Source organism: Carassius carassius, chromosome 2 (genome assembly GCF_963082965.1).
Source record: "Carassius carassius chromosome 2, fCarCar2.1, whole genome shotgun sequence".
NCBI classification, from domain to species: domain Eukaryota; kingdom Metazoa; phylum Chordata; class Actinopteri; order Cypriniformes; family Cyprinidae; genus Carassius; species Carassius carassius.
This window is the reverse complement of record NC_081756.1, coordinates 17517397-17545335: the sequence shown is the minus strand read 5'-3', so window position 1 is coordinate 17545335 and position 27939 is coordinate 17517397. Positions and strand designations below refer to the sequence as shown.

General features: G+C 39.1%; 3 protein-coding genes across 7 annotated transcripts in view; 1 reads left to right on the top strand and 2 right to left on the bottom strand.

Annotated features, from left to right (window-relative positions):
- Window positions 1-11277, top strand: part of LOC132104846 (probable E3 ubiquitin-protein ligase HERC1) — a 48371-nt gene extending 37094 nt beyond the window's left edge. For all 5 annotated transcript variants that reach the window (XM_059510392.1, XM_059510387.1, XM_059510382.1 and 2 more), the window contains exons 58-78: window positions 34-180; window positions 307-408; window positions 785-958; window positions 1082-1399; window positions 1513-1578; window positions 1691-1816; window positions 2559-2697; window positions 2779-2960; window positions 3080-3235; window positions 3504-3626; window positions 3744-3846; window positions 3966-4135; window positions 4263-4401; window positions 7948-8117; window positions 8201-8370; window positions 8487-8652; window positions 8753-8829; window positions 8917-9169; window positions 9959-10111; window positions 10240-10545; window positions 10631-11277. In XM_059510392.1, coding sequence (XP_059366375.1) covers window positions 34-180; window positions 307-408; window positions 785-958; window positions 1082-1399; window positions 1513-1578; window positions 1691-1816; window positions 2559-2697; window positions 2779-2960; window positions 3080-3235; window positions 3504-3626; window positions 3744-3846; window positions 3966-4135; window positions 4263-4401; window positions 7948-8117; window positions 8201-8370; window positions 8487-8652; window positions 8753-8829; window positions 8917-9169; window positions 9959-10111; window positions 10240-10545; window positions 10631-10816 — 3426 coding nt within the window. In that variant the 3' untranslated portion in view covers window positions 10817-11277. The remainder of the gene's footprint in view (window positions 1-33; window positions 181-306; window positions 409-784; window positions 959-1081; window positions 1400-1512; window positions 1579-1690; window positions 1817-2558; window positions 2698-2778; window positions 2961-3079; window positions 3236-3503; window positions 3627-3743; window positions 3847-3965; window positions 4136-4262; window positions 4402-7947; window positions 8118-8200; window positions 8371-8486; window positions 8653-8752; window positions 8830-8916; window positions 9170-9958; window positions 10112-10239; window positions 10546-10630) is intronic.
- A 1055-nt stretch (window positions 11278-12332) lies between these two features.
- On the bottom strand, window positions 12333-16665 carry LOC132104835 (gamma-secretase subunit Aph-1b). The gene is made up of 6 exons (XM_059510370.1): window positions 16279-16665; window positions 15362-15532; window positions 14284-14357; window positions 14081-14203; window positions 13869-13996; window positions 12333-13313 (listed from the first exon to the last, which is right to left on the bottom strand). The coding sequence occupies exons 1-6, from the start codon at window positions 16389-16391 to the stop codon at window positions 13146-13148; spliced, it is 777 nt and encodes a 258-aa protein (XP_059366353.1). The 5' UTR covers window positions 16392-16665; the 3' UTR covers window positions 12333-13145.
- A 5418-nt stretch (window positions 16666-22083) lies between these two features.
- On the bottom strand, window positions 22084-26560 carry LOC132104826 (putative sodium-coupled neutral amino acid transporter 8). The gene is made up of 10 exons (XM_059510361.1): window positions 25991-26560; window positions 24993-25191; window positions 24702-24858; window positions 24419-24523; window positions 24263-24320; window positions 23994-24108; window positions 23751-23898; window positions 23459-23658; window positions 22907-22958; window positions 22084-22751 (listed from the first exon to the last, which is right to left on the bottom strand). The coding sequence occupies exons 1-10, from the start codon at window positions 26186-26188 to the stop codon at window positions 22649-22651; spliced, it is 1335 nt and encodes a 444-aa protein (XP_059366344.1). The 5' UTR covers window positions 26189-26560; the 3' UTR covers window positions 22084-22648.
- Between the last annotated feature and the right edge of the window lie 1379 nt (window positions 26561-27939).

Below are 27939 nucleotides of genomic sequence, written 5' to 3'. Positions count from 1 at the left end.
TGTTTATGTCTGACTTCCCTGGTCTCTGTCCAGCTGGACCCCCAGCGGTGTGAAGGAGCAGTGTGTGTGTTCCAGCTGCAGGGTCACATGACTCCTGTGCGGACAGTAGCGTTCAGTCCAGATGGGCTTGCTCTTGTGTCTGGAGGAGTTGGCGGACTTTTGAACATCTGGTCTTTGCGGGTCAGTGTCTACCATAGACACACAGTTCACAAATGCACACAGGCTAACTTACAGTCCTAACAATCAAACTTCAAAGGATTCACTATAGTGTGTTCATGATGTTTGTGTGTGTGTTTATATGTGAAGGATGGATCAGTGCTGCAGACGGTAGTTGCTGGATCTGGAGCAATTCACAGCACAGTTTGGATCCCTGACGTGGGTGTAGCCGTTTGCTCCAATCGCTCAAAGGTAAAAGAATCCTGAATGTTTCAATTCTAGTTGATTTTCATATGTTTTGATTTAGTTTTTCTTCTAAAAAATCTAAAATCTTTTTTTATATATAAATAAAGCAGTTATGGTTACATAACACGTATATCATAATCAAATCTAAATAAAATAGGTAAGTAAAATGTCTTTTGAAAAAACTACTGTTCCTAACATTAGCATCTGATTCAATCATTAAAGGAAAACAGTAGGGGGGGTTAAGGCGCAGTTACCCTGTAATCAGTTTTTTAACATACATTTAAGTTATTTTCTTAAAGTATAAATGTTTCAATTGGTGCCCATTGTTGTTGAAAATATTCAGAAAAGATGTTAATTAATAAGAAATGTATTTGTTCTGCAGGATGTGCTGGTCGTTAGTTGCTCATCAGAGTCCATGTCAACCAATCACGTGTTAGCAACTTGCCGCACAGCACTAAAAAAGCAGGGTGTTGTGGGACTGAGCATGGCTCCGTGTATGAGAGCCTTCCTGGAGAGACTTCCCATCATGCTTCAAGAGCAATATGCATATGAGAAGGTACACACAACTACTAATTTTGATATCATTTTAGCAAATACTGTTCATGTAAAAATGCAAAGCATAGGGACATTGTTGAGGTGACTTCCTGTTGCTAATACCTGGATTATTTGTGTGTTTCAGCCTCATGTGGTGTGCGGAGAGCAGCTCGTCCACAGTCCTTACATGCAGTGTCTGTCGTCTCTAGCGGTGGGTCTGCAGCTGGACGCTCTGCTGTGTCACCCTCCTGTCCCACCTCACCTGGCCCACTGCCCACCTGAACCTGGCTCCTCCTCCATCCCCTCCCCCGTCTCCTGGGCCAACAGTGAGTGGTCGTGGCTTCACTGCTTCTCCACCACTGTCAAAACAGCCGAAGCCCTCGCACGTGGACACATCTTTCCAGAGTCGTTCATCGTCCCAGACCTGGAGCCTGTGGCCAAAGACAAACTGGCACTGCTTATGGTGAGAGAAAGAAACACACAAATGTCCTGCAGATGAAACTGACATGCTAAATGATTTAATTGTGAAAAACTGCTGTTCATGATGATCACAGCATTTTTAATAATTGCGCACAGGACAACAGCAAGTGGGTGTCTGGGCTGGATGAGCAGATCATGTCATGGGCCACTTCCAGACCAGAGGTAAAACATTCACAAATGTATTATTATGTAGTAAGATATTATATTTTATTTCAATAATAAATATTATATAACAAGATTCTTAAAGGTTTTTAACTTTTTTTATGTTTTTAAGGACTGGCACCTTGGAGGGAAGTGTGATGTGTTTTTATGGGGTGCTGGCAGGCATGGGCAGCTCGCCGAGGCTGGGCGAAACATTCTGGTGCCAGCACTGGCTCCCTCTTTTTCTCAGTCCCAACAGGTATGAGTGTATATAAACTAGTGGTGGGCATAGATTAATTTTTTTTATATATAGATTAATCTCACTGTAATCTTGGAATTAATCTAGATTAAAATGGCTCATTTGAATTCTGCCAGAGGCATTCAGAATATGTGTGCTACCCAAATAAAATAATGATTAAAATAAGTCTTTAAGAACAGGTTTCTCAAGCCAGGTGGTGCATTAGACCAGGGGCTCGTCTCCTGTTTCCAAAATTGCATCACAAAGTGCTTGAAAAAGCTGTAAACTAATTCCACATTGCACAAGGTGCAAACAACCTTACGCCTGTTTCACACATACTCCGTCTGCAGTGCGTATGCGTTTCGTATTTTTTTACGCACCCATGTTAACGGATTCCAGCGTTCACGTGGTTGCGGTCCGTTCCAGGAGCGGTGCGTCTGCAGCAGTGCAGCAATCGTTCACGTACCGAGTAGCGGACTGCAAATGCGTCCTGTGTGAACGCATAATGAGTATGAGTCCGTGCTGCTTCTGCACCACATACATACATCCGCCCTAAAATATCAAGGTGAAAGTCATCATAGCTCGCCTAGTATAGACCCAGCTCTCAACCCAACTTTGAGAATAGATTAACGGCGATATTTTTTTTATTGCCCGATAAGGGTCTCCCGTTAACGCATAACGATAACGGCCCACCACTAATATAAAAATTTTTTTTTTTTTTTTTTTACAAATTAATTTCATTTATTCATTTTTGTTTCGTCAGGTTGTTTGTGGGCAGAACTGCACATTTGTGATCCAGGCTAACGGAACAGTGTCTGCATGTGGCGAGGGCAGTTACGGCCGCCTCGGACAAGGAAATTCAGACGATCTGCACGTCCTCACTGTCATATCGGCTCTGCAAGGCATGCTGCAATCACACACAAACTTTCTTTATATACATTACAATACCCTGAAAACAGCAAGTGTGATGTGTGTTTGGGCAGGCTTTGTGGTGACCCAGCTAGTAACGTCCTGTGGGTCTGATGGCCATTCGATGGCTCTAACTGAGAGCGGCGAGGTGTTCAGCTGGGGAGATGGAGATTACGGAAAGCTGGGCCACGGTAACAGTGACAGACAGCGCAGGCCGCGGCAGATAGAGGCGCTGCAGGGAGAGGAGGTGGTCCAGGTCAGAAAAAGTCACATTCACCTCACTCCTAAACGCACCCGGATGCCTCTCCAGTTCTTTCTGTGAGGAGTATATGATGAAATTTGTGTAAGTTCATCTGATGATGTGTTTGTGTTCAGATGTCGTGTGGATTTAAACACTCGGCGGTGGTGACTGCAGATGGAAAGCTCTTCTCCTTTGGTAATGGAGATTACGGCAGACTGGGACTTGGAAACACCTCTAACAAAAAGTTACCAGAGAGAGTAAGTGCACTGGAGGGCCACCAGGTTGGGCAGGTAAGACATTCCTCACACAGTGCCTTTCAAAAATTGTTGTTTTATTATTTTTATTATTATATATAAAATTGTATATAGTTAATATATATTTAATATATTAAGAATAAATCAATGAAGGCATTTATTTATCCTCCTTTTCTTATATAAATAAATGTTGTATATTTCCCAGTTTAAATTCGATTTTAAATCCCAGATTTTCATTGTGGACTCTTGAACAGCCTCTGCACACTATTTTATCTGATGTTTATGGTGTCATGGTTGTGTGAAGGTTGCATGTGGGCTGAATCACACTTTGGCAGTATCGGCTGATGGAATGACCGTCTGGGCATTTGGAGATGGAGACTATGGTAAACTGGGACTGGGAAACTCTACAGCCAAATCCTCCCCACAGGTACGACTACTGACATGTTAATGTGACGACACCATCATAAGCATATACAATTAAACATCACATGTCATAAACCAAACTCTTGGTCTTCGCTAAATTGAGTCTGGGTTTATTTTATAGAAAGTGGATGTTTTGTGTGGAATTGGAATAAAGAAGGTGGCGTGTGGCACACAGTTCTCTATTGCTCTAACCAAAGATGGAAACGTGTACACATTTGGGCAAGGTAAGCCATCCGCAGACATACGTGTCTCAGGGAAAAGCTTCACACTAATATAAACTGTTTCCTGAATGTTAAAGCAAGTCTAGTGTTTTTATTTAATAGTTTTTGCTATAATGTGACAGATCGCTTGATTGGTCTACCAGAGGGTCGAGCACGAAATCATAACCGGCCTCAGCAGGTCCCTGCTTTAATGGCCATGTTCATAGAGGATGTGGCTGTTGGAGCCGAACACATGCTTGCTCTCTCATCAACTGGAGATGTTTATGCCTGGGGGAGCAACTCCGAGGGACAGGTGTGTCATTATTGGGAAGAGGGGGTTAACAAACTAATTATGTTTCTCATTTTCCATTGGTTTTATGTAATATCTGGACAATAGCATGAAAATGTATCAGTTTGTGTTTTTGTCAATTTTTTATTAGCTGGGCTTGGGCCACACCAACCATGTCAGAGAGCCGACCCTCATCAGTGCTTTACAAGGCAAAAACATCCAGCAGATATCTGCAGGCCGCTGCCACAGTGCAGCATGGACTGTACCTCCTGTACCGCCACGTGCTCCAGGTACACATTTATTATTATTATTATTAGAATATAATTATTATTCAGTATTATTGTATATTCGATATAGATATTGTTTTCAAGTTGACAGTGGAATGAGGACATCAAAAGAAAAAAGAATTGTGTGTGTGTGTATATATATGTATGTATGTGTGTGTGTATATATATATATATGTGTGTGTGTGTGTGTGTGTGTGTGTGTGTGTTTTGATGTCCTCATCCCACTGCCAATTTGAAACTCATAAGTCACCCTCTCCTTGTAATACCTGTCATACCCATGTCATTATACAAAGTTGTGTCCTGATATGTCACAAAAACATGCGCACACACACACATGTATGTATTCTATTTCTATAATTATTAATATTTTGTAAGCATGTAAGCCTTTATTTTCAGGCTTTAGTTGTATTACAACTTAAGGTCATAAGAAGTCTTAAATGGTTCAAGAATGTCTTTATAATTTCAAGAGATCTTAAATTTGTGGACGGAAAGACAAGAATTGCAGTATGTCTTAATGTGCCGATTAAACTTTTAAAAGGCTTTGATTTCATTAAATATGAGCGCTGCACATTTCAAAGTCACAAGCTGCTCAGCTTTGTGTACTGCGGTTACCAGGAAAACCCTATATTTTCTGCCATTCCGAAAGCGCCTCCTGTTGGCAGATAATAAATGTGCATTTTCAATCAACCCGTCTGCCGTTATTTTGAGACACCCTTCGCTGCAGACTGTAGCGCGGTGATGTCACGTATGTACGTCACGTATGTGTTTACCGCGCATGCACTTGTAATTTGCATTGCATGATGACGTTAGTTGTTTTCAGGTCGTGCGCGCATTAAAACGATGTGCATACTTAAAAGAAAATTCTAATAAAATGTTAAAGTATTAAAGAACATTAAGGTAAAAAAGACGGGAAAACAACCATGTTTAACCATGTTTCATCTAAGGTAATATTATACGGAATTAAAGTTTATTCTGTAATATCTGTGTAGTATCTTACAATATATTAACATTCTGTTGCACTTTACTTCACTGTGTATATTGTAATATTATACTTTAATGGCACCTTATATTTCTTATTGAGCTAGTCAAAATTACAACAGATAAAGTACAGTCGTCGGCTCTAATAGTGCAGATGGTAAAACGTGTGTTGTTCACAATTTGATGCAATCGATCCGGTCCGAATCTGTCTTTTTTTCCCTACCTTTTCAAATTTCAAATCACATCAGAAAACCATTTATTTTAAATATAAAGGAAGGAAATAATCAAACAGTTTTGAGGGAGGGCTTTATTTTCCTAATATGCTGGCATCCATTTAATAATTTGAATTAAAATTATAATTTACACTCAGTCATTATTGCATACTGTTTTATAATGTACTACAATACTGAGGTGCAGATAATTGCCACTATTTGCAATAAGTAATATAAATAGCAGAAAATCCTGCTATTTTAACATAGTATAAATAGAATCTATAGCCATTTGCTCTAAGTGTAAATAGCCACTGCCTTTCTTATTTTAATTTTTCTTTTGCTATGGTTCTTGTTTATCTATTTTTTAACTATAAATTTGGACATTTTTCTTTTCGCTTTGGCAATTCTGCATGTGAAACATTTAAGCCAATAAAGTAGTTTTAAGTTCAGTTGACTACATACAGTATATTTTCAGTGTCTGCATCCCATTTAATGCAAGGTGCCTCCAAAAAAACCAAACTGATGACAGTGATCTTTTTTTATTTATTTCAAAGAACAAAACAGAAAATATTGTATATACAAATATAGATTAAGACTATAGACATGACACAAGAAATAAAAATCTGAAATTCACCTCCATCACTGATAAAACAATAAGTCAAGCAGTAGCCCTCAAATTCTTTGAATGGATAAAACCCACACAGGACTCTCCTCCTGCGACTCCTCACACAGCCAGGTGGACAGTCTTTAAATATCTCACTGCACCGGAGGCACTGGGTCAGAGAACATGACACCCGGAACTCTGGTTGTATTGTTCAGACAATGCACTCCAGTTCACGCCACCTAATTTACATAAAAGAACAAACAATACTAAAGCTATATTAAATCATTTTGAAGAAAGGCAGAAGAGCCATACAAGGAAAATATTTTAAATGTATTTTTAAATATATTTATAGCATGGTGTTAGAAAAAGTGTTATTTGCTTTGTCTGTAAACTACCTAAGATATTTAACCAGCATTAACATCAACTAAATGAATAAAGTTTGTCAAGTCAAATTTTAGGTTGGCTTGGCTTGAGAAAGCATGGCCTGAAAGTTTGAAGTTTTTTTTCAATTTGAAAATTTTACAGTTGAGGGCTATACAGTCTGTTAGAGAAAGAAAAACAGATAATTACAGGACTCTAGCCGCATGAAGTCAGTCTCTTCTCTGAATTTCTTCTCATTGACAATGTTCCCAAAAAGTCATATTAAGATATATGAAGGTCAATTTAAGAGTTAACACTTTACAATAAGGTGTCATTGGTAAACACTAGTTGATGTATTAATTAACATGAACTAACAATGAACAATACATGTGTTACAGTATCTATTAATCTTTGATAATGTTAATGAAAAAGATTACAAATATGATTTTTTTTTTTTTGCAATGCATGCAACCATCAATGGCATTACTTGCATTAATAAAGTCTTTCTGCTCTATTTTAAGACATCTTTAATGGTTCATTTTAGGCGAAATAAGACTTTGAAAGACCAGCATTCGAATACTCTATCATAAAACATGTCATAATTTGCAATGACACTCTCTATGATTATGACCAAAGCATTCTTACAATTAAAAGCAATTTAAACGCAAATTTTTAAGAAAACAAAAGTAATATCTCATGTCCACCATACCTTACGAACATCCGGAAGTGAATGAACCTGGATATGCGCATTAATGACAGTCAGTACGGCGCACAATCGTATTTACGGTAAATACATATACGTTACTGCGCATGCGCGGTAAACACACGTCACGTACATGCGTGACGTCGCCGCGCTACAGTCTGCAGCGAGGAGTACTTGGTTATTTTCCAGACCTATGTGAAAATCTACCATTATTTTTATGCAGCAAACACGCAGAGTTGTAAATGTCAGCCCGTGGATCGACAAGAAGCTAATGCATTATACAAATCTAAGCAATTAAGACCCTAAGACATATAATATGTGCTTTTGACTTTTGAATCACTTTTCTTATAAATGATTTAGAGGCTCAAATGTGAAGTTTATCATTGAATAAAAATGTTGTTTTTGTGGAAACCTGTATCTGAACTGTAAATCATGCTTTTACAGTCATTTTACGGTTTAATATGTTAACATACATAGACATTGCCCTATCCCGCTCATATGGTATTCATTTAATTCGTTCACATTTGTATATTTACTTAAAAATCCCTAAATGGAGGGCAAAATAAAATGCACAGTAATCACAGTTATTTCTGAAAATCATAATTAAACTCAATGATTTCGGTTGGATGATTATATAAAAACGCATGTAGCTGTGATGATCAGTTGTTGAGATGGAGTGTTTGTGTGTTCAGGTTCATCAGTGCCTCTGCAGCTGGGCTTGCCCCTGTGTGTGCCTCCTCAGTACAGTGCCCTGAGAGAGGTCAGTATGGAGGCTCTGAGAGCCCGACTGCGCCTGCTCTACCACTTCTCTGACCTCATGTACTCCTCATGGAGACTGCTGAACCTCAGTCCCAACAACCAGGTATACATACACTTAAATCCAATCATATTGTCTCTTTACTCTGAGGCTGTTGGGGGAAAAATCATGAATTATTTGTGTTTCAGAGCTGCACGTCCCGCTATAATGCAGGTACGTGGGGTATAGTCCAGGGTCAGCTGAGGCCCCTGCTGGCCCCTAGGGTTTACACACTGCCCATGGTGCGCTCTATTGGGAAGACCATGGTGCAGGGGAAGAACTACGGCCCACAGATCACGGTCAAAAGAATCTCTACACGGTCAGTCAGGCTCAGAGTTGCAGCCAGAACACTGGAGACATTCTCTGCCTCATTTGCATTCGAGATAGAACATAAGAACTTCTTAAATGTTTCTTTTTTTTGTCCTGTTTTCTCAGAGGAAGGAAGTGTAAGCCCATATTTGTGCAGATCGCCAGGCAGGTTGTGAAACTAAACGCATCTGATCTGAGGCTGCCGTCACGAGCTTGGAAAGTCAAGCTCGTGGGAGAGGGGGCAGATGATGCCGGAGGGGTGTTTGACGACACAATCACGGAGATGTGCCAGGTAGGGCGATACTGACGGAAATGTGTATATGATCTCAGTATGGCTCAGCCTTATGAAAAATGACAAGAGCGTTATAGTGGTGCATGTCACTCTTGTGTAGGAGCTGGAGACAGGAGTGGTGGATCTTCTCATCCCTTCTCCCAACGCCGCAGCAGAGGTGGGCTACAACCGAGACAGGTGAGCACCGACAGTCAGTTGTCTGAATATTGTTTTCCAACAAACGTATACACTGATCAGGTTTTCTTGATCTTTGTGTGTCTTCAGGTTCTTGCTGAACCCCTCAGCCTGTCTGGAAGAGCACCTGCTGCAGTTCAAGTTCTTGGGTATTCTGATGGGAGTGGCCATCCGCACGAAGAAGCCTCTAGACCTGCATCTCGCTCCAATGGTGTGGAAGCAGCTGTGCTGTATTCCTCTCACCCTTGAAGATCTGGAGGAGGTGGACCTGCTGTATGTACAGACCCTCAGCAGCATCTTACACCTGGAGGACAGCGGCATCACAGAGCAGAACTTCCATGAGGTGCTGTGGACTGACATAAAATACTTGTTTTTACTCAGTTTCTCATAGAGGATAATATAAGGAATTATTTACTCAGTCTAGCTCAGTGGATCTTAAGCAGGGGGCTTCAACATAGTTCCAAGGGGCCCCAATGTGGTTTTGAATGACTCAAAATAAAAATAAATATGAATAATGAAAAAATAAATATGCTTTAAAAATAAGCTAAAAAAAAATCTGATTTAAGCTGAAATCGTATGTCTTATTTGAATCTGTTCCCTCAACAACTTTTATTTTTAAGAACCAGAATTCCCACAGCCTTGGAAAACCTGGATCAAAATGTGATCTTTAGACTTGGAAAAGTCATGGATATTAATAAAATCCTAAAAAGTAATGAAACAATTGTTATTTTTTAAAAAAAGAAAAATCTAGTTATGTCAAGCTCTAAAATATTTTGTCAGGTACAAAAACATTTAAAAACCTTTAATCATAAGTGGCTAGGAAAGTCATAAATGATTTGGTAATAAATAGTGTAAAGAACATTGTTATTTAAACTTTTAGAATAACAGACTTGAATTATTTTTATTATTTAAATAATATGTATAATAATAGTTGTAGTAATAATAATATTTATATAAATATTTAAGTATTAAATCAATTTATCGTTCATTTATTTCCTCCATTCTGTAAATAAAAAAAGGTTGAGTAGCATTGTCATTACACCAGAAGTAACTTTGGGGCTTTCAAATGTTATAATGTCTACTCATGGGAAAATATTCCTTAACTGGTTTAATTTCTTTAACTTTTATATAGATGATTCCACTGGACTCATTTGTTGGCCAAAGTGCAGATGGGAAAATGGTTCCCATCATCCCCGGAGGAAACAGCATACCGCTGACCTTTTCCAATAGGAAGGAGTATGTAGAGCGTGCCATTGAGTATCGCCTGCATGAAATGGAACGCCAGGTGTGTTCACCTCGACTCTCAATTCTGTCTCTTCAATATTTTGGGAGTGTATCCACACCTAGATAATGACTTGTCATCTGATCATGTTATTCATCTCTTCTTTTGCGTTCACCTCTGAATGGTGTTAGGTGGCAGCGGTGCGCGAGGGCATGTCCTGGATCGTGCCTGTTCCCTTGCTGTCCTTACTGACAGCATGGCAGCTGGAGCAGATGGTCTGCGGGCTGCTGGAGATCAGCGTGGAGGTTCTGAAGAAGGTGGTCCGCTACAGAGAGGTGGACGAGCAGCAACAGCTGGTGCAGTGGTTCTGGCAGACGCTGGAGGAGTTCTCCAATGAGGAGAGAGTCCTCTTCATGCGCTTCGTCTCGGGACGCTCCCGTCTGCCAGCTAACACTGCTGATATATCCCAAAGGTTCCAGATCATGAAGGTGGACCGGGTAAGAATGTGTGTTTTTATGCATGGATATACATTTTATAGCCAATGGAAAAGAGGCTAATGTGTATTTCTGCTCTGTTTTTCAGCCGTACGACAGTCTTCCCACCTCTCAGACGTGCTTCTTCCAGCTCCGCCTCCCACCATACTCTAGCCAACCAGTCATGGCGGAGCGGCTGCGTTATGCTATTAATAACTGCCGTTCTATCGACATGGACAACTACATGCTCTCCCGCAATGTGGACAATGCAGATGGCTCAGACACAGATTACTGACCCCCTACATGCACATGTAAACACAGTCTACGCTGTGTAGGACTCCGTTTAGTATTCGGTGCAGGCTTTTATGATTACAGATGGTTTCACATACACATCTTAAACACATAATCAAGTGTTTTTATTTCACCTTTTCGTTTCTTAGCCTTTAAGCTGAACTTGGGTGGGCCGCACAATCTGTTTACACACATGTACACACTCGCCTTCTCTTTGCTTTGAAGCGCAGTCGTTCTCTACTATTCATTCTTCTTTTGGCTCTGCCTTATTTTCAGGATATTCAGCATGAAAGTGTTTTATTTAAAAAAAAAATTATAAAATGAAAAAAAAAAATGAAAACCTTGTACATTGTGGATAATGCTTCATTAGGAAATTGTTTTATGAGCATCTGTATTTATTTGATTTTTTTGAACCGCCTACACCAGTTTTCTTATGTCAGATGCAATAAATGTTTGAATCTGAAACAGCATTGTTGATGCATTTATTGGTTATTCAAAAGTCCAAAATGATATAAGGACACTTTGAATTGAATGTGACTGTAGAGATATTATAAAGACATGAGAAATGTTTCTTGAGCAGCAAATCATATTTCAGAATCATAACTGAAGGCTCATGCGACACTGAAGACTGAAGTAATGACCGTGGGGTGTCGCGATATACGCGGTATTGGTGATAATCGTGATATTCAAAGCACCAATTATTGATATCGTGATAATTTACTGTGTGACGATATACCCGTATTAGCGATAACCACGATATTAAAAATGAACTCTTATGATAACACCACATGTAAAAACTCCAGGGCCAGCACCTGGTTGAGCTCCCAGGTGACGGTATTGTGCCTTAATTACACTGACACGGTCACACAAGAAGACGACGCAGCACTCGCAGATACTCCGAGGAGAGCCATGTTCATCAAAGTTGTCATTATTTTTCTAGTTATAGAAGGGGAAACGTTATATTAACCTGTTAACAGCTGTTTTCTGTGTTCATATATTTAAGGAAAGACTCTATTTTTATTAACATTAACAATAAATAATAAATACATTTATTGTTAGTTAATAAAAATTTTTTTTAATAAATTTTAATAATTGTTTAATAAATGTATTGTTCATTGTTCATTCATGTTAGTTAATACATTAATGTTAACAAATGACATCTTATTGTAAAGTGTTACCATTAATATTTATTCATCATACTGTTGAACTTGACAGTATTTTCTCGCTTATTTCATAGGCGCTTCAAAGAAGACGAAGAAAGCCAGAGTCTTGTGCCCTGCGTTTATCAGTATCCTTATGTTTGTTAAGTGGAAAAGACTGGTTTCTATAGACATCATGATATATCGATACCATTAATTCTTATGGCCACAAACCGTGATATGAAAAATCTAATATCGTGACAGTCCTAAATGACAGTTTAAAATATATATATATATTCCCTTATTTTAAATTATTTAAACCATGGGTAAAGAAACCTGGAAAAAAAGTATTTAGTAAAAAAAAAAGACAATTACAATGGATTTGAGCTCAAGCTACTTTATTGTGAATCAAAATTTTATACACCTTACAAGAAAGTCCAATAAAAGTGACATCTAAAACAGATACCACTGGGGTCAGCAGTCACCTATGTGTTTAAAATCAACCAGAGCTTCTTGTAGCAGAGAGTAGTGGTTTTGTTCATTTTCATTAAGAGTGGCCGCTGCGTTTATCATTCAAGCCCAAGCAGTTTAAATATGTTCCACTGGGAAAATTAAACTGCTGCCCTAGAGAGAGTTGAGGAGGGTCTTTAGAAAGATGAGCATACAAACACATGAATTAAAAGGATACCTCAACTTGACGCTCCAGGGTTTAATTGCCAGAGAATTAAAGATCTGCTCTAAAACTGATGTCAGGATAGTGGCAGATCATTTGAGCCTAACTGGCCAGTTAAACATAAAATACAGAGGGAAAGGCCTGACAAAGGGGAGAGTCGACAATCTAAGGCCAAACCTATACAAGACCTTTTTTAAAACCTGCTACAAAGGAAAAAAATCACATAAGAAATCAGCTCTAGACAAGTCATTAGTATAAAACACACTCACACACTCTCTCTCTGACATGGTTTCAGTGTCTATTTCACACACAGAACATGAGGTACAGAACAGAAAGCAGAAGAGGAGGTAATTACAGAAAGTGCCAGATCTGCAGACATAAAATTCCTGGTACTAAGCAACCATTCTTATGCAGACTGCCCAGACCATAAGCCTCCCAGAGTTCAGGGCTGCTGGCCGTGTCATCGGCCCACTGGCTCAATAAGCCAGTTTTTGGAGAAAGTCCAGTTTGTGGCTGATGGGTTATCTTGGCCTGTGATTGGCCAGCAAGAAGTCTTTATCTTTACAGGTGAGGCAGAGTTTGAGGTTCCTCAGAGATCCTCCAGCACACAGGTACGCCCAGGCCGCCATGACGGACAGAATGATGTAGGTCGGGATCAGACTGCCTTGATAGTGTGGGTTCACAAATGTCTGTATGGAAAAAGAAAAACAAGTACCAATGATGAACAAAGATGTAACAACTGTGTCTCACATGATGCACTTGTGATCAGAGCGAGTAAGCTGCTTGTGACTATGGCTCTTCTCTGAGTAACAATTACGGTTCGTGAGGGAACTGTATAGGGTTTGTGAGTTGATCAAAACATAATTAAACTGAATGTAAAATTAAAATTTATAAATGTACTAGAATTAATCAAAATAAAACTCAGATCAAAAAACAGCTTTAAACTGTAAATACCGCATCTCAAGAAATCCATCTCTGTATGTGCAGTGAGTTTAATGTGAATTTTGGGAATCATATATAATAATTTATCTTTTATATATATATATATATATATATATATATATATATATAAAATTGTAATTTAAAACAACAATATATTAAAATCTTAATTTTTGTAATTAAAGTTAAAACAATATAATAATAAACAACATATATATTTATATATATAGTTTCTAAGAGATTCAGCTGAAAAAATAAAACAATTTGGGAACCTCTGCATTGCAGCACGACGTGTGTTCACTTACTACACATGATACTACTAAATGACTGAGGACCACCGCTCCAAGAGCCCACCATCTCTGACGCTCACACGACTCAAAGAAAACCACCCCCCAGAACATATGCAGCAAGATAACGGCCAGAGTCATGAAAGCTGTGGAGAGAAAGCAAACGCTGATTGCTCGAGACACCTCACTATTATTTATGGTTTAGACACTTACTGGCATCTCATTATTACCTGAGGATATGAAGTAATGTTGAGAGTCCCCATGGATGCCGACAGTTCCCGGACCCAAGGAATCTGAGAGTATGTTGACCACAGAGAACGCTCCGCTCATGAAGCCAAAGCCCAGACCTGATACTACAAACCAAAAACACACGCACACTTAAAAAATTGGCTGTTTATTGGACTACTAGAAGCAGCATGTGATGGATGTTTACCATAAGCTAGCTGCCGGATGGAGATGGGCATGGTGTCCTCCTGACTGAGCGCCAACAGGCCTTCGTTTGCCTTCCTGTGAGAGATACAATAACAGACGTTAACAACTCTCCTACACAACACCAACACTCCGAGCCAAAGTGAATCACTGATGTAATCTTTTAGTTATTTAAAAACTCCATGGAATCTGAGGAGGGACTGTTTGATAATGTGTTCGGTCTTGTGTTGAGTATTTACTACTGTCTAAGGACAGTACAATTAAAAAAAATATATAAATTAAATTTTTTAAGTGAGAATATATTCTGAACTCAAAACTGACAGAAATCCTTTGGGGTAACATTACAAATAAATTATTTTGAGATTTCTATTTATCAAAGAATCCTTAAAAAAACAGCATGGTTTCCACCAACATATTAAGTAGCACAACTGTTTTCAACATTGATAATAATAATAAATGTTTCTTGAGTACCAAATCAGAACATTAGAATGGGTTCTGAAGCATAATGTGACACTGAAGACCGGAGTAGAAAATTCAGCTTTACTGTCACAGGAATGCATTACATTTTAAAATATATTTTCAAATAGTTAAAAAAAAATATTTTACATTGTAGTAATATTTTACAATATTACTGTATTTTAATCAAATAAATGCAGCCTTGGTGAGCAGAAGAAGCTTCTTTCAAACTAGCATATCACCATTTCAACTTTTTTTTTTTTTAGACAATTGTTTTACAAATTGTCCAGACAAAAAGAATATTTAAGTTTACTGGCCCTCAACGTAGCTGATAGTTGAGAATAAACAATCATAACTGTGGTTTCAACTCAAAAATACACGTTGAAACAACTGCATCTCACTGAAAAAAAAAATTAAGATAAAAAATGCTATGGCAGTGGGGTAACAATGTTTTTAAAGTTGACTCAACAACTAGTATTTTTACAGTGTCGATGACCTCAAAGCCCTGCCACTGTTATCAGTGTAATATTAACACAGTCAACACTCAAGAACATCATACGCCGTTACATTTAGGTTTATTGATTATGAGGCTGCTTTCAAACACAGAAAATGAAGTTTTTTCTTACTTCAGCAATCTGTAGTAACCATATCTGAATGTCTCCTGAAGCAGTACAGAGAGCACAACCCCAAAAATGAGCAGCCCTGTCTGCTGAGTGGCACTGTTCTTGTTGCTGATCTGAACTGTGATGAACCACACAAGAGAGGACAGCAACAAAGACACCAGCCAGAAGAAAGCCCTGAAACAAACACAATCATGTTAGAAACCCCGCTCAGAATTCTCAGTCACCTAAACCTGCTTCCCCTTTCCATTCACTGTTTTTTAAGTGCTCTTAAAGGAGAAGCTCACTCAAAAGCTGCCCTGTTTTTGAAAAGCTACACTAAATTCAAATATTTGGGGTCAGTAAGATTTTGTTTCTAAAGTTTTTTTAAACCGGTCTCATCAATGTGATTGGATCAAAAATAAACTGAAAATATTATTATAAGATTATTAATCTTATTATCTTATTAATATTATAATAAGATTTTTATTTTAATACATTTTACAATTGCAACGCTTTTTTTCAACAGCCATAATACTAGCTTTCAGTGTCACATGATCTTCAATATTTTTGTGGCAACCTTGATTTTTTTCAAATATTTCTATAAACAGAAACTTTAAAAGAACGTCATATAAAAGTCTCCGCTGTCACTTTATATAAGTTTAATCAATCCATCCTTGCTGAAAACAAGTATTAATTAAAAACTAAACTAATCTTACAGACCCCAAACCATTCGTTTAAATGCCTCACGATTTTCAAACCTCTTTTTGTATTCGATTGTTAGGGTTTCAAGTTGTATCATCTACGCCTCAGAGATCGCCTAGTGGTTTGTCTAAAGCAGCAGATGTTAAGGGCAGGACTCAGCCCGGACGAAGTGCTGTATCACGGGACTCTCAGCCATTCACACCGGGAGATGAGAGCAGCATTTCTGCCCTGATACTTACCCTGCTATGAGGAAGATCACACGCAGCGGGTCCCTGGCGATCGTAAACACGAACAAAGCGACTGCTGGCCCGAAAGCGATGAACGTACAGCCGAAAAACACCGCCACCGTCATGATGGAGCGCGGCTAACCTGCTAATTCACTCAAAAGACTGCCGCTTCACACAGATAAGTGCCCTCAGAGGCTATCAACACTCTTCATCCATGAGAGAGCCACACGGCTGTTAATCGGTTCGTATACGCAACAAACATCAAGAGTTCACAAGGCGTTTTTTGAGCCAGTTTTCTTCGAAATCGGTTGAGAGGATTCAGCGATAAACTCGAACAGTTCAGCGCAGCGTCGAAGGTTACTTCCGGCTCCTAGTCACGTGACCTCATGTATTTTCATAGCCTATCAGTTCCCTTTCATAAGTCACTTCGATGCTGCGGTGACGTCACTGTATGGGAACACCCCATCCGCCAATCCTATTGGCCAAATAAAAGTGACTGTCTCGCTGTAAAGGGCGCTTCGAGCAGCATTGGATCGAGTTATCATGCCGAGCGTTCCCTCAGACACTCTGCGCAATTCAGCTTTCAGAATCCGAGGGGCGGATCAAGGGTCTGGCAAAGACGGCCCGTTTATGACGGCTCACACAGCTGCCGCTTTTTCGCTAGCGGCAGAGCCCGATGTTCATCTTGTTGGATTAATTCCTGCCGTGGACACGCTTCAGGATTATACACAACGGGACGCAACGACTTTGACGCATGCGCTTCCCCTGCTTACGAACGCCGTGAGCTTTTCATGCCCGGACATTTTAACGCGTATGAAAACGTTGCAGAAGGCGGAAATCTTGAAACTGCTAATGTTGTTTCGGGCCGCGTGGGAATGATGGCCCGGCATTTCACAATGGGTGTTATGCACAATTCGTCACGGATACACCATTCAGTTTCGAAAAGGCCCATCTCCTTTCTGCGGAATTCTTCCCACGGTTGTGAAGCCAAAGGAAATAGCGGTGCTGCGACAGGAGATGTCAGCTCTGCTGAGCAAAGGGGCTATAGAGGAAGTACACCCCTTTCAGATGGAGTCAGGTTTTTACAGCCGCTATTTTGTTGTGCCAAAAAAATACGGCGGGTTGCGACCCATTTTGGATTTACGCCGTTTGAATCTTGCACTCAGGACGAGCAAATTCAAGATGTCAACGTTAAAGTCTATTTTGTCTCAGATTCAACCAAACAACTGGTTTGTCACGATCGATCTGAAGGATGCATATTTTCATATTCAGATTATCAAGAGACACAGGAAGTTCCTCAGATTCGCTTTAGAGGGCAAACCGAATCAATACCGCGTTCTTCCCTTTGGCTTAGCTCTGGCTCCCCGAACTTTTTCAAAATGCATGGACGCAGCTCTGGCCCCGTTGCGGCTCCAGGGCGTTCGCGTGTTGAACTACTTAGACGATTGGCTGGTGTTAGCACAATCGCAGACTCAAGCACACTCTCACCGGGATCTTGTGCTGAATCATCTAAACAGCCTGGGCTTATGCACGAATTTCCAGAAGAGTGTTTTAATTCCCTCTCAACGGATAACCTTTCTGGGAATAGACTTGGACTCTCGCGCGATGACAGCAAAACTATCTCTCCCGTGCGCTCAGTCCATCGCGTCATGCGTGCGTAGCTTCAAAGCGGGGTGATGGTGAGCTTGTGCCTCAGACTTTTAGGTCTAATGGCATCCCCTGTAATCCGTCTGGGATTACTTGATATGCGCCCTTTTCAGTGGTGGACGAAAAGTCGGAACATTTCACCCCGTTGTCTTCTGCATCGGACGATTTCGGTGACACGGAGGTGTGTTATGTCAATAAAACAGTGGATGTCAACCGAATTCCTTCTAGCCGGAGTTCGGCTGGGGATTTGTGCTTCCTGAGAGACTGTTACGATGGACGCGTCTTTGACCGGTTGGGGAGCTGTTTGTCAAGGGCGCCCAGCTCACGGAGTGTGGACGGCCACACAACGCAATTGGCATATAAACATGTTGGAATTACTGGCAGTTTTTCTAGCTCTCCAGTACTTCTTGAAATCTGCTGATCGGCCGTCATGTACTGCTCAGGTCAGACAACATAGCGGTTGTGTCATATCTGAATCATCAAGGAGGATTGCCCCCTGTGCAGGCTGGCGACAAATATTCTTCTTTGGTCTCAGAACAGATTTCTGTCGATCCGAGCGGTTTATGTCCCTGGACGTTTGAACTTCGGAGAGGATTTGCTATCCAGACAGACTCTGGAGCAGGGGGAATGGAGGTTGCGCCCCCAAACGGTGAGCCTCTTATGACGGATTTTTGGAGAAGCAAGAGTGGACTTATTCGCGTCGAGCATGACTACGCATTGCCCGCTGGGGTTCTCCCTATGCCCTCCATCGCCCCTGGGCTTGGATGCGTTAGCTCACAATTGGCCCAGAACCAGCTTGTATGCTTTTCCCCCGATTCATTTAATTCCAGCAGTGTTATCCAGGATACGGCTGGACAGAGTGGAGCAGCTGCTGCTGGTGGCTCCGTGGTGGCCCACACAGCCGTGGTTTGCGGACCTGATCAGTCTGTTAGCGGGCTCTCCATGGGAGATTCCCCTCAGACAGGATTTACTATCGCAAGCAGAGGGAATGATTTGGCACCCAAGGCCAGATCTATGGAAGCTGTGGGTGTGGCCTCTGAGCGGAGTGAGTTAGTATGTCCCGGTCTTTCTGTTGAAACCACCGAGACTATAATGAATTCTAGAGCAGCTTCTACGAGATGCTTAAATGCTTTCAAATGGAAACTGTTTACGACCTGGTGTGGAATTCATAATATGGATCCAGTTTACTGCCCAGTTGCTTCAGTACAGGAGTTCCTTCAGGACCGTTTCTCTGATGGAGTAACGCCAGCCACTCTGAAAGTTTACGTGGCAGCCATTTCAGCTAACCACGTATATATAGATGGTGCCTCAGTGGGCCGTCATCCGCTGGTTTTTCGTTTTATACAGGGTGCGCGACGGCTGAGGCCTTTCCGCCCTGCGCGAGTTCCTTCATGGGATTTATCCATTGTGTTGCAAGGTTTACCAGGGCATTCGTGGAGATTATACCGGATAAAATCCTGACTCTAAAGACAGTTCTTCTTGTGGCTTTATCCTCCCTCAAGAGAGTTGGGGATTTACAGGCTCTTTTTGTTTCACCCTCGTGCGGGGTCAGGAGATCTGAGTCTTTGCCCTGTCAGAGCGCTAAAGACTTACGTTGATCGAACAGCCCCATGGCGTGAGTCTGACCAGCTGTTTGTCTGTTTTGGACATAAGAATAAAGGCCATGCTGTCACAAAACAACGCATGTCCCATTGGTTGGTGGAGGCAATATCTTTAGCCTATGAGGCGCGCGGACTCGCTTTCGCCCTTAGGAATTAGAGCTCATTCCACGAGAGCAGTGGCTTCTTCACAACCTTTTCTCAGTGGATCTTCTATGGATGATATCTGTGCTGCGGCAGAATGGTCCTCACCGAGCACTTTTATCAAGTTTTACAGTCTGGATTTGAGGATGGCCCCTGGCTCCTGGGTTCTCTCCGCTTGAGCAGATGCTTCCTTGGATCCCAGCTATCAGGTACGTCAGGCATTATGGTATAGGATTCCCATACGGTGACGTCACCGCAGCATCGAAGTGACCTATGAAAGGGAACATCTCGGTTACCAGAGGTGGGTAGAGTACCCAAAAACTGTACTCAAGTAAAAGTAAAAGTACTTCTAGAAATATTTACTCAAGTAAAAGTAAAAGTACTAGTCTTGAATAGTTACTTGAGTAAGAGTAAAAGAGTATCGGATAAAAAATCTACTCAAGTAGTTAGTTACTAGTTACTTTGGGTCATATATACTGAGCCTATTTTTATTTAGATATATAGATAAAATGTATTTAATGTATGTGTGTGTGTATAAATGTATATATTTCATCAGCCTTTACTCCAATTTATGTAATTTATTATAAAACCCTGTCTGTTTACTTAAGTAACAGATATAGGTGTCATGCCATAACATTTTTTTAATACGACTGACTTTATATTAAATGTGAATTTAACATTGAGTGTTAATGTGATATAAATATTGCTACTAATCTTTCATTGTTCAGAAAGAGAGCAAATAACATTTACATTATTAAAGATCATTTTCACTGACAGTCTAGAGTTCAATCACTCTCAGAAACTCCCTTTAAAATCACTGAAACTATTAACACTGTGAAATCGATATCTTAATTAAAGATTCGTACACACATCTGCACTTTGTTGTTTCTGATGAGAGAATTCGCCAGAAAGCGGTCTCCAGTCAGTGAGCGAGTGAAGGAAGCACCGGCATTTTAGCGATGACTCATCTGAACACCTCTGATTGGCCAATGCTTTAATAAGCTCAAAAGAATCATGTGTGATTTGTTATAATGCGCAGCGCTGTATAAACGCATCTATCTCTGGCTCAGCGCCAGCAAGCAATCACAGATCTGAATTTAGCAGCTGATAATATGTATTAATATTAATAAAATCTTAATCGGCTATTTTTTGTCTTTTGGAAGCTGCACTCAACTTGACTCCCCTCTGTTATAAGCCACACACGTACAACAAACTAATGTCACAGTGGTATTGTGTACTGTAATCGAATGTAGCCCAAGTTATTACCTGTTAAACAGTAGACAGCACACGCGGTGTTCATCTAATAAGGATCTCCATCGCAAGCAAATAATATCCTTTGCAGATTTGCTTTCAATTCAGTGCAGTTCCATATCCACGTTTTCAACGCTCTTTCTGTTCTTAAACGTTAAAACTCTGAGTGAACCGCTTCAGACGCTCAGCGCATGCGGCAAGGAACTGAACGAATCATTCAAACTGATTCATGAACCAATTCACTCGTTTGCCAATTGGTTTGATCAAGCCTTTGAACAGAATTGACTTAAAAGAATGAATCATTCTCGAATGGGCATCGCTCATTGCCCAGAGAAAAGTAGACGGCGCGTTTGGAATAAACTGAAGCATTTATAACATTTATTGCATTAAGATAAAGTAACGAGAGGATCGTCGCCCACAGTAACGAAGTAAAAGTACAGATTTTTCCCCAAAAATTTACTCAAGTAAGAGTATAAAGTACCCATCTTTAAATATACTCCGAAAAGTATTAGTTACCCCAAAAAATTACTCAAGTAAATGTAACGAAGTAAATGTAACTCGTTACTACCCACCTCTGTCGGTTACGTATGTAACCACGGTTCCCTGAATAGGGAACGAGATGCTGCGGTCCCGGCCGTTCCATAACTTGATAGCATTCTTCTTTTTCAGTTCATGAAATCTGAGCGAAATAGCGCACGGCACCCAGGTATACGATGCGTACGTATGCGTAGGGGTGGTGCCAAGCGCTATTTGGCCAATAGGATTGGCGGGATGGTATAGGGCTTCAGACATTCGTCACACCGAGGGGTGTTCCCATACGGTGACGTCACCGCAGCATCTCGTTCCCTATTCAGGGAACCGATACTTAACCGAGATGTTTTCTCACCTCACCCACAGAATTCCTCTTCTTACCAGCATTATTTAACCCTCCTATTGTCCTACGAACTTGACCCACATTTAAACCTATTAAAAATGCTTGACTTCTTGTTTACACTACTTACACTACTGTCTAAATATCCCCATCAGACACATAAAATGTGTTTTTATTGTAAACATTATTATAGAAAGCTGATTCAATTGAATATTGGCAACACACAATAGCTATGAGTAAAAAAAATTGTGGGATGAAAATACCAAATCATGAACAATGTTTCATAGAGGTTATGCAATTTCACACTCAAAAGTTAATTCATTTTAATAAGATATTGCAAACGTTCTACACATTCTTTATATTTGTATTCATATACTCCAATATTCAGTATCCATTCCACATAATGCATTTGAATGTATTGTTCTTGTCTTAACCTACACAATATAATAAATATATAAATAAAAATCCTCCTTTTCTTAATCACACACGCACAAACACACACAACATATCAAACTGAGCACTAACGGGGTTGTGGCTGGAAGGGATACAGCAAAAACCGATTAGATTGTGTTTCATTAACGTCTGCACCTACCCTAAACCTACCCCTTACAATAATGCAAAAATAGTCATTATTGTTGTACAATGTGTTGTACAAACATTCCACTATATTGATGTGCGCATGCGCAGTAGTTTTTGCTGTATGCCATCTAGCTTTAACTAACAGTAATATAAGCATATGGCACTGTTGTGTGACATTTTCTCTTCCTCCGTTTCAAGTATTAAATACTGTTTATCATCCATCAATCAAATATACAAACACATTTTAAAAAGACAATGCTATTCCAAATGATGATGAAGACCATGATGAAGATTAAAATTTGCGTGTCAGCTCCATAACAGCTATAGTTGTGCTCTGGCCAAAGATAAAAGCTCCAGTAATGACAGTCACCACACCCCACCCTGTCAACATGGATCTGGAAGGAACAAACAAAATTTGGGAGACAAAAATATATTAATTAATTAATTAATTAATTAATAAATAAATATAATATTTATTGTGTAAAATGGTTAAAGTAATTAAAAACTATATTTTTAGACGAACCATAAATGTAAAAAAAAAAAACCTCACCTCATCCTGTGATTTATAGGTTCTGTCTGCATGGCAAAAATGAGGCACAGCCCTGCAAAAAAAAAAATCAGTTTGGTCAATATCATCTCACATTCTGTTTAATTATCATACAACCACACCACCCCCCCACCCCCCCCACCCAAAAAAAAAGAATTAACACTTTTATTCAGCATGGATGCATTAAATATCTATTTAAAAAAACTATCTATTTATCAAAGAATTCTGAAAATGTATCACATTTTTCACAAAAATATTAGGTAGCACAGCAGTTTTCAGCTTTGATAATAATATGAAATATTTCTTGACCACCAAATCAGCATATCAGAATGACTTCACTGAACACTGTGAACACTGAACATTCAGCTTTGCCATCACAGGAATAGATGACATTTTAAAATAGAAAAGAGCTCAATTGTAATAATATTTCACAGTTTTTACTGCAGCTGTCGTGAGTATAAGATAACTCTTACCAAGCCCAAACTTTTAATCGGTAAAGTATATATGAATGCTTGTGTGTTGGTGAAATTGTAATTATTTAATTGAGTGTCTCACCAGGAAAAATAAATATAAAGAAGGCACTAATTCCCCCGATTACGCTGATGACCTCACTCATATCTGGTACATATATGGCGATGAGGAGAGTCACGGTGATCCAGAGGATTGTTAGAATCAGACGGCACCGACTCTCAAACACAGATGTAATTATGGCCCGTCGTTCCCAAAAGCGCAATATCTGTGTTAGAATCACTGACCTGTGAACAAGACGCAATCATTGACACATGAGTGTGTGTACACAGTGTGTGTGTACAGTGAGCTATTCACATCTATTTGTGGTTAATGGTACCTTCCCAGAAGCAGTATTATAGGATAGATGGTGATGATCGAAATACCAAACAGCAGCCTAGCAATAATCATCACTACATCATTTCCAGGATATGACATCAAGATATCTGAGGCTACTTCCCGTCCAAATGTGAGAAAACCAAACACACCTGCCATATTTTAACAAAGTGTCAGTCTCTCCATTTAAACTCACTGGAAAATATTTATACTATAGATAGCAATGAGCTCTACAAATATGTCTCACCTGTGAGAGTATAAATAAGCAGACAGAAAATCATAGAAGTGACTGAGATGAAAACCCAATGTGTAATCTTTTTGTTTTCCATGCTGCTGTAAATAGCAATACAAGCTTCGTGACACTGTAATATAAATAAAGATTACAGTATATGAGATTTCAGCAATCACAACTGTCAAAGGTACAACACAGAAATTTGCAAATAGTGCACCATTAATTGAAAGAAATAATACTTGTATCTCTGCATAGAATTTATATATATATATATAGAATCTGACCTGGAAACCAAAACAGATCGTAGGAACCACACTGAAGATGGATGCCCACGAGTCCAGTCTGTCACAAATAACCCACCGATATTAAACTCATATGAATAATATGAAATATACATGCACTCAACTTTATGGAAAACATGTACTTAACATATAACTCACCCTTGACTGTGCTCTGGTGTGAGGTCTGCTGTGTGCTCATCTTTTAGATAATACTTTGCGATTACGGCTACACTCAGGTATGTAGCAGCCAAAGTTCCCAATACACTGGCAATGAAACATAAAGAAACATTCAGAGATAATGATGGATACAGCAGGCTGAAGTGGGACAGAGGTGGGAGAGTGAGGCAAGTGTGCAGTACTTTTCACTAGAGCTCTAAATTATGGAATTCTATGGTTAAAAAAGATTTAGGGAGTAGCAGATACACGTGTCAGCTCAACACACCTGGTGTATTTCTGGATGCCGATCTCTTTGGGAATAGAGAGTGGAAGGATGATAATGAGGCACATGACAAAGAGTGCAAAACGGTGATCTGTGTACCAGTGAAATGGCATCTCTCCATCTGTATTTCCTGTCACTGTCTCATACAGAGACAGACACACTGAAACACACAGACACTTAAGTTCAAATGTATAATATATCTCTTTGTGTTTTTGTCATGTGTATATATGCACATTAATCTGTTACAGTTCCTCACACTGAAATGACTCATAAGGAACAATACATGCAACTTACACTTATCCAGTTGATCCTGCACAACCACCAAAAAGGCCACAGAGATCATGAAGAGGTTGAAAACAAAGCAGATCTCACACAGATGTCCAATCCTGTGTCCACACACCTCTCGTACCACATCATGATAGGTGTTCTGCCGACTGATTGATGAGGCATAGCCTAGAATGACTAACCCGCTTATGAGAAACAGCAGAGATACCTGAGAGAAAGATGTTGAACTGGGTTAAACATCACAATCTACATATTCTTTTTCACAATCTACATATTCTTTTTCACATGTCATAAAAGACTTATGGGCTGTTTCTTTGTTAAAAATTCCTTGCGCATTAAATAATGTAATTTAACACATTATTTAACTCTAAAATTAGTTTAAAATACCTAACACCTTTCAATTAAAAATCGTTTTTGCTGCTTAATTTATTTGTGGAAACTATACACTACCATTCAAAACTTAAGTAAGATTGTAAGAAAAACAAAACATTATTTTATTCAGAAAACACACATTAAGTTGATCAAAAGTGATAGCAAAGACATTCATCAAAGAATATTGAACAAAGTATCACTAAAGTATTTTGCTTTGCCATCATAGGAATAAATTACTATTAAAATATATTAAAATAGTAAATTGTTATTTTATTTTTTTTACTTAATCCTAAATGTAGCCTCACTGAATATAAGACATTTGTTTTAAAAAATCTTATTCAATGCCAGTAATGAATGTACACTTTATATTAATACATAAGAATATCTCAAAGGGTGATTAATGTCACACAAGTGCACGTACAGCAAAATGTATACAAGTAGGCTAATCAGTGATTTAAAGATAAACTTTCACAGTAAATAAATAAATAAATTAAATTAAATAAGTTTATTTGCTGGTCCCTCAGCTGGTTTATCTGGATGGCCAACTGTTGTCCTAGCTTGACAAGTTGGTTTATACCTTTGCAAGTGCTCTAGTGCAAAAATGACTCATCTACACTGTCAGAAATACAACGCACCATCTCCACACTGATGGCCGTGTTCACGCCGCCAGCCTTCTCAAAAGCCCATGGGAAGTTCAGGAGTCCCGCGCCGAGGGCTGATTTAAGCATGATGAAAATGGCCCCAAACGATCCAAGTCGCGGGACGTCCGAGCCCCGCGCAGGTTTGGATAGCACACTGATGCTGCGTATACTCTCCCGGGCCAGTTCCTCCATGCTCAGTTCGAAGCACAGTTCTAAAGTTCTGTTGTGTTCTAACACGAAAACGATCTAAGAAGCTTCCCTCGGTAAAAGTGGAGCGTTATGTCCAAAGCATCCGCACTTCTCTAGTGTACAATCTCTGTTCAGTTTAGTAATGCGAGTGAGGCTGTCTCAAGTAAGACCCCTTAAAAATGTCATCCCAAGGTGAGAAATATTGTAAAGACCTGCTAGCGTTTGTAATGATGGGTTTCGAGTCTTAATGATTGCTTTCCTATAGATGCACGTTGGGAGAAATTTGCAGCTGATTTCACACAGGAGCGACTACTTCAGCTTCCTTATCAAACGAGACTCTCGTTTTGTCTTGAACAGGAGGAATTCGGTGTTATTTTCTCAAGTGAAGCGCGTTGGTAGCCTAATTTAATTAGTGCTCGTCTCGCGACCCCGTTCGAGCCCTTTGAACAAACATTAATTTTAAGGGCTTGCTTGAGGCACGTGCCAGTTAAAGGGACTAACTTGTTTGTGAACTTTCATTTCTTTGCTTCGTTTAAACATTTTTCCAATACATATTATTCGGATTTATAAATCATATTAATTTTATTTATTAATGATGTGGAAGCTCTTTCACTTTTAAAAAGCCATGGATTATCCGATTCCAGATATAGCTAATAGCCTATTCATAAGAGAGCATGTCTACATTTATATTATAAATATATTACAGCTGGCTGTAAAACGTAATGCAAATGTAATGTAAATATATAAAGAATATAAAGACAGATTTTTTTTTCTGTGTATGGCTACATTCACATAAAATGTAGCAACCTACAGGAGCCAATAGGCCTAGGCTATTTGGGAACAAGCAGATTACTTACATTTAGTCATTTAGTAGACGATTTTATCCAAAGCGATTTACAAATGAGGACAATGTAAGCAATCAAAAACAACAAAAAGAGCAATGATATATAAGTGCTATAAAAAAATCACAGTTAGCTTAAACACTGTACACGTAGAGGTCTCTTCCATCTTTATTTGACCCACTAACTTTAACACTCACTATTCTAATTCCATTCTTACAAAAAAAAAAAAAAAAAAAAAAAAAATATATATATATATATATATATATATATATATATATATATATATATATATATATATACTTGCATAATAAATAAAAAGAAAATAGAATACAAAAAGATTAGAAAGGTAGTTAGATTTATTTTATTTTTTTAAAGAATAGAATTAGAATATTGAGTGCTAAAGTTTAAGTTGACTTGGCTCGACACACAAATGCCTTTTTTTAAACAGGGAATGATCTGCAACCAATCAGATATCTCCCATCTTTTAGCCAATCACAAGAACGCACTCCACGTGGGGTATTGTTTACTTATAAGCCAATCACATGAACGCATTCACACAGCGCGATATGCCTGTGGTGCGGCATATTATAGCCTACTTATTTATGAAATTGTATGAAAATACAGATGTTTAGATTACAATTCAGGTTTATTTTTTATTATTTTTTACAAAATATAAATTTAAAAATGTCTCAATACATATAGCCCAGTGACTGCAGAAAAAAAGTTAACCATGGATTCATAAATTTGCAATAGGCAATTATTTCATTTTATTGAAATATTTTAATGAAAGTAAAAAAAAAAAATTACACCTTTTTGAATATTTAAATATATCTAAATATTATTTTGGATGCAATATAGAAGTCACTTTAATTATAATATTCGTTCCCTACATGAAGAGAGAGTCAGTGGTCC

Coding starts and splice junctions, on each gene's coding strand:
- LOC132104826 (XM_059510361.1), bottom strand. CDS start 26,188: ATGGAGGAACTGGCCCGGGAGAGTATACGCAGCATCAGTGTGCTATCC. Junction 24,524..24,701: donor GGCATCCAGAAATACACCAG/GTGTGTTGAGCT, acceptor TTTCATTGCCAG/TGTATTGGGAACTTTGGCTG. Junction 22,752..22,906: donor CCTATAAATCACAGGATGAG/GTGAGGTTTTTT, acceptor TGTTCCTTCCAG/ATCCATGTTGACAGGGTGGG.
- LOC132104835 (XM_059510370.1), bottom strand. CDS start 16,391: ATGACGGTGGCGGTGTTTTTCGGCTGTACGTTCATCGCTTTCGGGCCA. Junction 15,533..16,278: donor GTGATCTTCCTCATAGCAGG/GTAAGTATCAGG, acceptor TGTTTGTTTCAG/GGCTTTCTTCTGGCTGGTGT. Junction 14,358..15,361: donor GGTTACTACAGATTGCTGAA/GTAAGAAAAAAC, acceptor TATCTCTCACAG/GAAGGCAAACGAAGGCCTGT.